This window comes from Dendropsophus ebraccatus, chromosome 15, assembly GCF_027789765.1.
Source record: "Dendropsophus ebraccatus isolate aDenEbr1 chromosome 15, aDenEbr1.pat, whole genome shotgun sequence".
In the NCBI taxonomy this organism is placed as follows: Eukaryota; Metazoa; Chordata; class Amphibia; order Anura; family Hylidae; genus Dendropsophus; species Dendropsophus ebraccatus.
Window position 1 is genome coordinate 24,840,196 of NC_091468.1, and position 13,678 is coordinate 24,853,873.

The window sequence follows — 13,678 nt, forward strand, 5'->3', positions numbered from 1 at the left end:
CAGAGGAGCCTTTTAGGGTCTTCTTCTCTATAAGACAGTATATAAAAGCCAACTCTAGACTCCAATAGACAGTGCAGCTGAGCTGGAGTCACTGACTGCACTGCCACCTCTATATGCTATAGCTCCTGCTGCTAGTAGCATTGTTATATACTGAGACTTATCTATAAAATCTTCATTTCCCATAGATTGAATATAGCAACAGATCAGAAGACATTGTTCGGGTTTGGAATCCTTGGGGCAAAGGAGAGTGGAACGGACGCTGGAGCGATGAGTAAGGATTAGAGATGAATCCCTGCTGATAGAGGTGTTATGTGTTATCTGCTGGAGCTGAGGGGAGATTGTCATTATGTTGTACTTGGTATATGTTAGTATATGGCTATGTTCCCACTTCAGGAATATATATATATGCATATTATGATCAATATTAGTGACCGTCTGTGTTACAAGATGGCCGCCTCCCCAGATAAGTGGGAACATAGCCTAAAATGGAAACTTTCTTATATACCACACATATTATTGTGCTGTCTATGAATGGAACAGTTTTGTTTGAATTTAGAAACTGTAACCCTGTATATACCTGTTCTGTGAGCTGAACACCTCAGACTCCAGACTCATACATTGTACATAGCTAGTCCTGCTCTCAGCTTAGAAGTGATACAGTCGTATCCAGTGTAGACAATGCTCTGTGAGCTCTACAGCCTGGGCTCCAGACTGATACAGTGTACACAGCTAGTCCTGCTCTCAGCTGTACATAAAAAGCCTCCAACACCACGAATCACGGATCAAGGGGCGCAGGTCCAGAAAGGAAAAGATAAGGATGATGTGTAAAATAAATTTAATAAGACTCATTAGACTCATGAGTCTTATTAAATTTATTTTACACGTCATCCTTATCTTTTACTTTCTGGACCTGCGCCCCTTGATTCGTGATTCGTGGTGTTGGAGGCTTTTTATGTATATCATTCCCTTGGGATAGCGGGAGTGGCTGCGGTCTTTTATACATGCTTTGATGAGTGTTGTGCCTCTATCTATAGCACAACCCTACCAGGTGAGGGTCTCCGTACACGCTGTTTCCTCCCTGCCTTTATACCTTTGATCCGCGCTATGGAGCGCTGTCCCCTTGTATTTTATCTGCTCTCAGCTGAGAAGTGATACAGTCGTATCCAGTGTAGACAATGCTCTGTGAGCTCTACAGCTTGGACCCCAAACTGATACCCTGCACACAGCTGACAGCCGGACTACTTATGTACAGGGTTATATTTTCCGAATATAAACAAGAATGTTCCATTCACTGACACCAATAAAATATTTTAAAAATTCTGAGAGAAAAAGACACACAAAACTACAATATTAAGACATTAGACATTGAATAAGATTCACTTACATTTACAAGATTTACTAGATCTTGCGCTGGAAGTGTTCTGGTTACTGCTAAGGAGGACTACACTGAACGATCAGCCATAGTTGCTACCACATATATCAGAACATACAGTATATTAGAGCAGGAGAGGTTTTCTATGGGGATTTGCTCCTGCTCTGGACAGTTCCTGATATGGACAGAGGTGGCAGCAGAGAGCACTGTGTCAGACTGGAAAGAATACACTACTTCCTGCAGGACATACAGCAGCTGATAAGTACTGGAAGATATAAGATTTTTACATAGAAGTAAATTACAAGTCTATAAAACTTTCTGATACCAGTTCATAAAAAAAAAAAAAATTCTAGCCTTGGGCTACATAGTTACATGCATTCAATGTTTTCCAGAACAATGAAAGTAATTACATTATAACAGGGCCCAGCCCCAACAGCGCCCCTTAAGGTCAGGAGGTTCGCCTTGACATAAAGTGACTACAATAAGCTACAGAATACTGGCATGCTCACAATACTGCACATTCTTACACTCCATTGTACATACAAGGTTTTTTCTGCCTCCATTATACCTTATTACGCTTTTGTTTATGACATTCGAGGGGATGAAATTATCTGTAAAGAAAGCCGGCGCTCTGCTAATACCGCTAAACCGGCGCATATTTCCATTCCATTAGCAGCGAGAATACAGTCGACTTTCCTGTAATTATACGACCGCCCCTAGAAATAATTGATATTCTTGATGTGGAAATAATGACTCTCTGCAGATCTCTTGTTGATTTTTCATCAGGCTGTTCGTGGTAAATATAATGATACAGTATAAGCGGTGGAATATGTTAGCGATATGGGCACGAGAGCAAAAATTCAATGGTTAAACAGGAGCAGGACCGTTCCAGGATCAGATAATTAGAAGGGGGAAAAGTTTTGAATTTTTAAGTAAAATTCTGCATTTTTAGGCTTTTGAGCACTTTTAGTGGCAGCAATCCAAATTCTGAAGCAATAGGCATGAAACTGCAGACAATGTAATTTATAGCATTAACATTTCTGCCACTAGGTGGCATTTTTGAGCTTTGCATTACTTGTGTCTGAATGGATGTTTTTTCTAACAGCACACCATGTGGTCAGCCATGGTACTGCACATACTATTCATTTATATGAGTGTTACTGATGCGTAAGAGTGATTAGCAAATTCTAAAATTGCTGTTTTCTTACCATAAATGTGGAAATATTATAGAAACATAATTAATATTAAAGCAGAAATCTAACACCATCTGGATAAGTGTTAAGCGTAAAATGCAAAATAACCCATATACAAGCAGTCTTATCATACACCATGACTCTCTAAGTGAAAACAATGAAATACAAGCCCCATGTATAAATTATGATCCCAAATTTAGATGTACAATTGACAAGCTCAGCTTTGCACAGTGTATCCAAAAAAAAAAAAAAAAAAATCTACCATCCATAGACTGGTCCACCTACATGTTTTTATGTACAGTTTTTTTCTTTAAATGAAAGGGATGTTCACCACTTGTAGTACCAAAGTTGACCTTTTGGTGTGCTAGAGTGTGGAAAAATCAATACTAGAATCAGGAAACAAACAACTAATACGCCACCTAGTGGTTTAATTTCAAAAGTCTTTTAATATAAAAGACCCAACCTGTTTATTTCTATCAATCAAAATGTTTCCTTTCTCTTTTCCAGATCATCTCAATGGGACAGAGTCCGTCCCGAAATAAGGAAAAAGCTGAACGTAGACAGAAATGATGGAGAATTCTGGTAAATTTATTCAGATTTATTAAGTGCGGACTTAACTTTTTTTCTAGAATTTATCAGATATTAATTTTACCATTAATAATGAAATAAAAAAAAATCAGATACTTAGAGATTTGTTGTATAGATGACTTTGCAAGAACCCTTATTCATAAATGATTTCAAATTGGTTCTCCACTACGTACAGTCTTTACTTGTTAGAAGAGTCTCTTTACAATATGTAAAATTCCCTTCTCCAGCGATCAGCTGTGATCTGCTAAGAAACTTGGCAGTAAGGGGGAGATTAACAAACATGGTGTAAAGTGAAACTGGCTCAGTTGCCCCTAGCAACCAATCAGATTCAACCTTTCATTTTCCAAAGAGTCTGTGAGGAATGAAAAGTAGAATCTGATTGGTTGCTAGGGGCAACTGAGCCAGTTTCACTTTACACCATGATTGATAAATCTCCCCCTAAGTGTTCACATTCCCTGCAGCGCTCCCACAGGAGAAATAAAGCATTACACAGCATCAATTCAAATCAATAGGATGCCTGTGTAATGCAGGACAGGATAGGTCCTCCAGGGAGAGAAACACTCTTTGTAGCTGCTCTAACATTGTGGCCAAGAGAATCCTGAACAAAATTCAGACTTCAACGGTCTGAGTGAGGAGGCTATGACTTTGTCTTGAACACTGGAGTGTTAACCTGTTATATAACCCTATTATTAGTGGGCAAATACTTTTAAAGTTACTGTATGCCCTTAAAAAAGATGGTCCCTGGGGCTTGAGGAGCTTATCGTTTCCTATGCTGCTTAAAAGCCACATGGGGGGGGGGGGGGGGGGGGTCTATTACCGATTTTTGGAGACCAATGCTTTTTGGGAAAAGGTTATGCAAATTAGCTCTTTTTCAGGAGGAAGAAAGCAGGCTCTCAAGTGACACCTACTGGAGGTTGCCGGTCCAGGAGCTCTAGGTTATGCTTGGTGTCCCTTGACATTTGTCAGTCTAGTAGGGTCATTATGGCCTCCTTGTTTGTTATGTGTCAGGGGGGAGGAGCTTGCCTTTATGGCCTTTAGCCACTGCCCTCCATAATAGGACATTATACACATATAAGCTTTCTTTTAACTAACACCCAGGTATTAACAGTAACCAGGAGAAGCTAAAAAATGTGCCGTTCTCTAATCTATAAATTACAGTAATTTTGCAGCGGCAGGGATTTTTCATATTTGACTATATTGCGACAGGGTTTATACATAAGCGGGGCCCGCAGGGATGAGTCCTTTTCAGCATCCTTATTAATGACCTCACTACATTACACTATGCCAGTAATTAACATATAAGAGAATATATGAGCTATAAAGGGATCCGGAGGGGCTGGGGAAGTGCGGCACAAAATGGCAATGAAGTTCAGTGTGGATAAATAAAGGATTCTGCTCCTGGGCAATGAAGACAAATGTCATACTTACAAGTAACGTGGGGTACAGTCAAAAAGACTTAGGAGTCAAAGTGTTTAGGGGAATATTCCAGCTTGGCAAGTGACAGGAGTCAAAGTGTTTAGGGGAATATTCCAGCTGTGGCCAGTGACAGTATATCACTAAGAAATGCAGATTCATTGATTCATTCATTAATCCGTAAAATAAAATACATATATTTTTTGCCTGCACATCACCACCGCTCTATATGTGCAGGTACTGCGACATTCACTTGAAAGGAACTGAGTTGCTCTTCTCTAACCATCACCTGGATGGGGGGGCACTATTCAGAGAAAACACAGAGATCCCTTCATTTTCTATTCAATTTAAAGAAGTATATCAGCAGCAAGACATGACAACAAATTACTGCAGAAATCCCCCTTCAAGGTGATCAGGAATCGCTGTATGTGACTTTTTGATAGGGAAAGTGAAAAAAATTCATAGTGTCTTTGTCAGGATGGGGAGGTAGGGATGAGAAAAGACAGTGGGCCCGAGTCTAAACCCACCCTCTGTCCCTACCTACTTGCCTCAAACGGCCCTAGGCCTCAACCATGAAGACGTCCTATACTGTATAAGTGTAAAACAAAACGAGACAGACAAACAAACACAACAAAGGAGAGTCAACAAGCCAAGTCAGAACCAAACGGGCAACGCAGTACAAAATCATGGAACAACCGGATAGTCAAAGGTCAGGTGGCAGGTAAGGGAACAAGTCGAGCAAGCAGAGGGATTAGCAAGGGATACGCAGGAATAGACAGGGGGAGCTGGGATCAGGGTATGAACCTTAATAGCCAGCAATGAGAGGCTGGCCACAGCTTTCATTTAAGAGGATCAAGAGCCCGGTCCGGATCCCCATTGGAACAACGCTCTGATCCTCAAGGTTCCGGACAGGCAGAGGCATGTGTCAATTAAACAACACTGCTCAGCTGCAGTGATCAAGGCTAGCAGTGAGCAGTGTAACTCCTGCATTGTCAGAGGCTAAAGGCAAGTGGGTGTATCAGACAACAAGTAAAAACAGACCCAGTTCACAGTTTTTAGTGACTTTAATTATTGTCCCCAGCTCATATACTTGTAAACATTCAAATCAGGGCATGTATAAGCCCAACCCCTTAAACTCTGTGTTTAAATTTTAATAAGCCCCGCCTCTGAGGAGTCCAATGAGAAACTAGACTATTGGAAGGGGCTTAAAGAAACTGTAAAGTTAAAAGTGTATGATAAAAGTACCCCACCATGTTTGTCACTGGGACAACAAAGGGGTTAATTTCCACCTAATTTATTTGATTTTCAGCTGTCAGGACCAGTCACACCAAACACACAGAGACAGTGAGCCCTGAGCTCAGCCCCGCCCACTGTCCCTACCTAATTGCCGCAATCTGCCCTAAAATGGCAGCGGACAACTTGGCGCCGATCCCTGGCCTGGATACGTGAAACAATAGACAAGACAAAACGAACAAACACAATAAGAATGGTCAGCAATCCGGGTCACAACAGTCTGGCAGCAAAAGTACAAAATCGGATCCAAAAGCGTAGTCAGAAAACAGTCAATAAGGTCAGGGGCAGGCGGCAAACAAGGGAGGTCAAAAATACTAAGCAGGAGTAAGGAGAAACCAGAAAACAGAACACACAAGCAGGCAGAGACTAATGCTGCGTTTACACGTAACGATTATCGTGCGAATTTGCGCGATAACGGTCGAATTTGAACGATAATCGTACGTGTAAACACAGCGAACGATCGAACGACGCACGATAAATCGTACATTTTGATCTTTCATCAGGTCATCAAATCGTCGTTCATCGTACGCAAAAAATTCGCAAATCGTTCCGTGTAAACAGTCGTTCGCCGATTTAACCAATGTGTGAGATAGGCTAAAACGATCACAGTGCGAATTTTCGTACGATATATCGTACCATCTAAACGCTGATCGTTATTAAAAAAAAATCGTAAATCCGACATCGCTAATCGTACGATCGGGCCAATAATCGTTACGTGTAAACGCAGCATAAGTCAATAACCGGCAAGGCACAGGCAGAAACAGAAATCTTAAATAGGACACCAGGAACCAAGTCCACAAGATGATAGGAGGGACCAGCTGTCAATCACTGAGGCAAGGCAGGTTAACTGTTACATGACCAGAGGAAAATTAGCAGCACAGACATGGGTGGGGCAGGGAAAACAATTAGCAGACCAGAAGGAAAAAGACACAGTTCAGACTGGCAAAAAAAAGGCAAACAAAACACAGAATAAATGGAAGATTATGGCCAAAAGCGCAGTCTCGGTCGTACCTTACGCACCGAGGACTGTGCCAAAGTTGCATTCATGACATCAGCTGTCAGATTGCTTAGGGGGTGTGGATGTACTTATCAGGCAGAGCTGTGGGGGAGAGCTTGTGCTACAGTCAGTTGCCTGACAGACATGTCTGATCCTAAGCTTCCTCCACAAGTAAAATAATTCCGTTTTAATTCAATTTATACATTTATCATAGTACTTATGGAAGAAGAAGTGCTGAAATCATTTGGCTTTGCCCAATACTAACATGAATAAAAAGTAGAAAAAATGTCAGCTCACCAAAATTGCTGTAGTGGTTAACTCAGTTGGCAGTGGTATCCCGAAGCACGTGGAAAAAACATATTGCGGGCCACAACCCGTAGGGCAGTCAAAAAGGGTAAGTGTCCACAGCTTCTTAAAATATAAGGTTCTTTATTATGTCATCAAAACATAAAAAACAAACAAAAAGTGAACAGTGAGCTAAAAAACGCCGACGCGTTGCGAGGCTCTACCTCTTAATCATGGCAAAGTGGAAGCATAAATGACAAGTTTTTATGTTGCCGCATGTGATGCAAATGAGATAGGGAACGCCCCTCAACAGGAGGGGAAATCTCTCTTCAGATAGATCACATGATCAGCTTACAAAATATACACAATAACTGACAAGAGATTACTAACAAAGTTAATTTCACAACGAAAATACAAAATGACACTTATAGTTATCTGACCCAAGAAATTTTGTAAATATACAGTAAATCTGATTTATAGTTCAGGCCTCTTGGGAATCTTGTGTCCAATAAGAGAGTCCACAGGGCTTCTCGTTTACGTAGTAGGGAAGTCCAATTGCCTCCTCTCCTGGGTTGTTTAACCCTTTCTATGGCGCTTATGCGGAGACTGTTTATATTACCGGTATGGCACTCTACAAAGTGTTTGGCTAAACCTGATAGCGATCTGCTTGATCTACCAAGGGTATGTGACCTTATGTCCGTTATGTGTTCCCCCATTCGAATCTTAAAGGGGTATTCCAGGGAAAATCAATAATTTAGCAATGGAAAGGGTTAACCAAGGTTAACCCTTTCCTAATATACTTACCTGTCCGTTATTGGCCCCCCAAGGAGATCTCCGGTCCGGTCACGTGAGCCTCCAGCTTGCCACTCCCGGATCCTCTGTCCTTCCGGTTCGGTGACGTCACCACCCGGCTGGCGTCTGCTGTCTTTCTTATTAGCAGCAGAGCACTGAACCCTGACTGGCTTGGTAGCATGCAGCCAATCAGGGTTCAGTGCTCTGCGTCCCCTGCTGTAAGTTATCAGGGTTTGGGGGGTCTCAGTGTCGGTGTCAGAACTACATTAGGGCAATGTGAGGGGTCCCTGCCGCATTACTTCATTCATAGCCACCAGACACCCGGAGCGGAGCTATGAATGAAGTAATGCCGCCCACCACATCCCTTCCCCTCCCGGGACTCAGGGTCAATATTGCTGACACCGGGGGGGAAGTCCTGTAAAGTAATGCTGATCGGCTTCTGCTGGGGGGTAAGAGATCTCTGACAGAGACACAGGGAGGGTGGAGTCCTGCAAAGTAATGTGTATCGGCTGCTGATCCCCCCCCCCCCCCCCCGGTCCCTGTCAGAGATCTCTAACCCCCACCCCCGGAGCTCGCTGGCCCCGATCTCGGCACTGATCTCTGCACCTGTACTCAGCTGACAGGCGCTGTGTGACTGAGGCAGGAGAGATCTCTTCCTTGCTCCCTACACAGCGCCTGTCAATCACCCCGATAAAACTAAGCTGACAGGCGCTGTGTACGGAGCAAGGAAGAGATCTCTCCTGCCTCAGTCACACAGCGCCTGTCAGCTGTGTACCGCCGGCTGCTTGATGCAGGAGATCAGAGGTGCAGAGATCGGGCCAGTGTGGCAGCGCACTCTGGGGGTGAGAGATCTGACAGGGACACAGGGATGGGGACTGGGGGGATCAGCAGAAGCCGATCAGCATTACTTTACAGGACTTCCCCCCCGGTGTCAGCGATACTGACCCTGAGTCCCGGGAGGGGAAGGGATGTGGTGGGCGGCATTACTTCATTCATAGCTCCGCTCCGGGTGTCTGGTGGCTATGAATGAAGTAACGCGGCAGAGACCCCTCACATTGCCCTAATGTAGTTCTGACACCGACACTGAGCCCCCCCAAACCCTGATAACTTACAGCAGGAGACACAGAGCACTGAACCCTGATTGGATGCACGCTACCAAGCCAGTCAGGGTTCAGTGCTCTGCTGCTAATAAGAAAGACAGCAGACGCCGGCCGGGTGGTGACGTCACCGAACCGGAAGGACAGAGGATCCGGGAGTGGCAAGCTGGAGGCTCACGTGGCCGGACCGGAGATCTCCTTGGGGGGCAATAACGGACAGGTAAGTATATTAGGAAAGGGTTAACCTTGGTTAACCCTTTCCATTGCTAAATTATTGATTTTCCCTGGAATACCCCTTTAAGTTTACGTGTGCTGGAACCCACATATTGGACATTACAGATGTTACAATGCGCTACATATACAACATGAGTGGTGTTACAATTAATAAAGGACTTTATAGTATAATTGCAACCTGTGCTACATGAAGTTATGGTGTGGCTTTTTTCCGTGAACTGACAAATGCCGCACCGCGGTACCGCACATCTGAAAAATCCTTGTACCGAAAGCCAATTTTGTGCTCCTTTGTCAGATTCACTGGATAAGACGTCACTAGGTGCTAGTAAATTGCCCAACGTTAGACCACGTCGCGCTACACACCTAATACCAGCATTGAGAGCTAATTCACATTTCTTGTCTGGTGCTAGTAAATTCACATTTCTTGTCTGGTGCTAGTAAATTGCCCAACGTTAGACCACGTCGTGCTACACACCTAATACCAGCATTGAGAGCTAATTCACATTTCTTGACAAGAAATGTGAATTAGCTCTCAATGCTGGTATTAGGTGTGTAGCGCGACGTGGTCTAACGTTGGGCAATTTACTAGCACCTAGTGACGTCTTATCCAGTGAATCTGACAAAGGAGCACAAAATTGGCTTTCGGTACAAGGATTTTTCAGATGTGCGGTACCGCGGTGCGGCATTTGTCAGTTCACGGAAAAAAGCCACACCATAACTTCATGTAGCACAGGTTGCAATTATACTATAAAGTCCTTTATTAATTGTAACACCACTCATGTTGTATATGTAGCGCATTGTAACATCTGTAATGTCCAATATGTGGGTTCCAGCACACGTAAACTTAAGATTCGAATGGGGGAACACATAACGGACATAAGGTCACATACCCTTGGTAGATCAAGCAGATCGCTATCAGGTTTAGCCAAACACTTTGTAGAGTGCCATACCGGTAATATAAACAGTCTCCGCATAAGCGCCATAGAAAGGGTTAAACAACCCAGGAGAGGAGGCAATTGGACTTCCCTACTACGTAAACGAGAAGCCCTGTGGATTCTCTTATTAGACACAAGATTCCCAAGAGGGCTGAACTATAAATCAGATTTACTGTATATTTACTAAATTTCTTGGGTCAGATAACTATAAGTGTCATTTTGTATTTTCGTTGTGAAATTAACTTTGTTACTAATCTCTTATCAGTTATTGTGTATATTTTGTAAGCTGATCATGTGATCTATCTGACGAGAGATTTCCCCTCCTGTTGAGGGGCGTTCCCTATCTCATTTGCTTTACATGCGGCAACATAAAAACTTGTCATTTATGCTTCCACTTTGCCATGATTAAGAGGTAGAGCCTCGCAACGCGTCGGCGTTTTTTAGCTCACTGTTCACTTTTTGTTTGTTTTTTATGTTTTGATGCCATAATAAAGAACCTTATGTTTTAAGAAGCTGTGGACACTTACCCTTTTGATTTGCCCAATACTACCATCGGTATCGTAGACTCGTACATGTATTTATCAGCAATAGTTATATGGAGCTCTTCATTCTCATGGTGGGGTAAGGACATAGAGGTTAAACTTACAATTTTTTACTTGTCTGTGAATGGGTAGAGGGCCCCTTTACTAGTGACTAGTAAGTGGTGGTGAATAGTTATTGCATCCAATGCCTAATACATTCTTGAATTATTGTGTCTTTTATTTTATAGATATAACGTATGCTATCTGTATGGATATTGTTATCTTGTGTTCTTGTTTTAAGGATGTCCTGTCCAGATTTCATGCAAAATTTTACACAAGTGAACATTTGCAACCACGCTCCGAGCTACTTAGATTTTGGTAACCCACAATACACCTGGGAGACCACCAGCTACTACAACCAGTGGGTGAGGGGGAGCAGCGCTGGCGGCTGTAACTCTGCAGGTCTGTAAAATATTATATAACTATGTAGACTATAAAGGGATTGTCCAAGAGGGACGGCTTTTAGGAAACACCATCCTTGTGTGATCAGGCAGTCCACCCCTCAATATAAAGTGCCATAGATAAACCCACTTATGTGAACAGGTGGGGTCCCAGGGGCACACAGCGATGCCCATTTTACTTTTTTACCTAACTGACTCATTTTATAGTATGTTGTATCTGAAGGACAAAACTTAGTAACCAAACCTGTCCCTATTATATTCAGATGATATGTGGAAAAATCCCCAGTACGTGATCATCGTTCCGGAGTCACAAGGGGCAAAGAGGGGATACAACGTGACCGTGGCTCTGATGCAGAGTCTCAGCAATGAACGGAAGTACAATCCCCGCTGGTTACCTATTGGATTTGCCTTCTGTAAGGTATGATGGGGGGGGGACTGAAAATGTTGCCATTGTCCTATAGAACAAGACAAATTACAGTGCCCCCCCCCCCCAAAAAAAAAATGCCTATAACGCTAAAGGTCCTTTAACATGTGGCGATTTCTCTGCCATTGCCCACCACAAATGGGCACCAGTCCGCAAGATCTTCGCTCCTTTGCAGTGCCTTTACATTGCATTAGAAATCGAGCGGCCATGGCTCAATGATATTCTGGAGCTCAATACGGCGTCCGCCCAAAGAATTGACATGTCCATATGTTCCTAGATTATACAGCTGTTAATCTGATCTTTATAATGTAAATTAATAATAATATCTTTTCCTTTTTTTTTTACAGGTTTCAACTAAGGTAAGACATACCCGATATTACTAATACATGAACAGACGATACACTTTGAAAATTGTTAATGATTTCAGACATACAGTGTAGGGGTATTGTTCTCAGGTAAAATACATGCTGAATCAACCCCCTTCCTGGAGACTAACAACTTGTACCATACCTTTTCAGTCTCCTTCCCCCAATTCTGAGCCTGTTTCTTTCTGCAAAAAACTGTGTGTGAGCTGGTCTCTCCGTCTCCCCTTCTCCCAGGCTGCTCATGTAAACAGCGCTCCTGGCTGGCTGTTTCTGCACTCTGTAGTGCAGGGAGGATTAATTACAATGAGGTCATCAGCCAGTTGAACTCAGCTTACATAATATAGTATGTAATTTTCCATGCATCCTATTAGTAGGATCTGATTAAAATGTAATAATATCTAAGGCCAATACTACATTGTCAGTGGATGCCACAAAAAACATGCTGCAACCCTATGATAACCGTATGATAATGTCCATGTGTAAATCTTACACAGTGGGCTTGGGATTCCACTTTCTGAGGAAATAGAGTTGGCTCTTCCATTCAGGCAGGGTATCTGCCAATATTCCCGATTTTGGCAGGAACAAACCCAAAGATTGGCTGGAAAAGTGGTAGGATTTACACAAACCAAACCACATAGTGGGCATTGTGAGGGAGGGTCATTATGACCAATATCTGGAGTGTGCCGGGCAGAGCGTTAATGTTCTTTATCAGATGGGGTTCAAGACATGTTACCAAAATCTAAAAGACATTTGTGCCGTCTCTTGTGGGAAAACTCCTGTAAGCTTCTTTTCAGTCTTTCCTGTAAGTATGGATCTGACACACTGATTCGCCGCAGAGGAACTTTTTGTCCAAAAATATTTCCTTTCTTAAGATCCTCTTTGGGGTATTTGCTTTGGAGATACATCATAGTGCAATCTAATAATTCATCATAGACAGACCGCCAGAATTGTATCTACAAATCTATGGGAAAAAACACAACAAATGTGTTCCTGTTCAATGACTGCCCACGTGGTCAGATATATAAAAGTTAGTTTACCCAGGGGAAGTTATTACACTGACATTGATAGCACAAGATAAAGGACAGAATAGCTAAGCCTGCTGGGATGTATTGAGTATGACCTCCGCTATCAGAGGATCCTATCGGGACTGGATACCATGCCGTAGACTGTAGGGGGCACTTAATAAGGGGAACAATGAGCTTTTGGCATAGCGGTGGATTAAGTTCAGCATTTAACCCTGCAGCAATCTGTTCTTTCTAGATTGGCCCCAGCTGCTTTGTTAATAAGTCACAGCTGGGCACCATCACTAACAATTACGGATATGTAGACGATCACTGTATGGCAGCAAAATCCAGGATAATGTTCTTCTGTTCTGAAACATAGACAAACTTAGTATGAAAAAGTTGTGCGTGTGTGGGGGTGGCGGGGGTTGGAGATCAGATTTTAGTTAGTGTGCAGCCTTTGGATCCTGATGCAAAATCTGCTACAATGCCCCCCATCTACCATGTGCCATTTATGATACTAGTGTTTTTTAATGTGTCTATGGCCCCCTCAGACACCAGGCCCTGGTTATGACTATACCCCCAATATCTACACCCCTGGAATACTAGGTTATAGTGACACCTATTTTCTTTAGCTTTTGGGTCGTCATGAAAATGAGAAACTCGAAACGAAAAAATGTTGATGATTATGTTAAAGTGACACTGTT

The 13,678-nt window shown here is 42.8% G+C and overlaps 1 protein-coding gene across 4 annotated transcripts in view; it reads left to right on the top strand.

The window, feature by feature from the left end:
- Positions 1 to 13,678, top strand: part of LOC138774395 (calpain-13-like) — a 99,479-nt gene that overhangs the window by 57,915 nt on the left and 27,886 nt on the right. For all 4 annotated transcript variants that reach the window (XM_069955198.1, XM_069955199.1, XM_069955200.1 and 1 more), the window contains 5 exons: positions 186 to 271; positions 3,073 to 3,147; positions 11,022 to 11,182; positions 11,445 to 11,599; positions 11,953 to 11,964. In XM_069955198.1, coding sequence (XP_069811299.1) covers positions 186 to 271; positions 3,073 to 3,147; positions 11,022 to 11,182; positions 11,445 to 11,599; positions 11,953 to 11,964 — 489 coding nt within the window. The remainder of the gene's footprint in view (positions 1 to 185; positions 272 to 3,072; positions 3,148 to 11,021; positions 11,183 to 11,444; positions 11,600 to 11,952; positions 11,965 to 13,678) is intronic.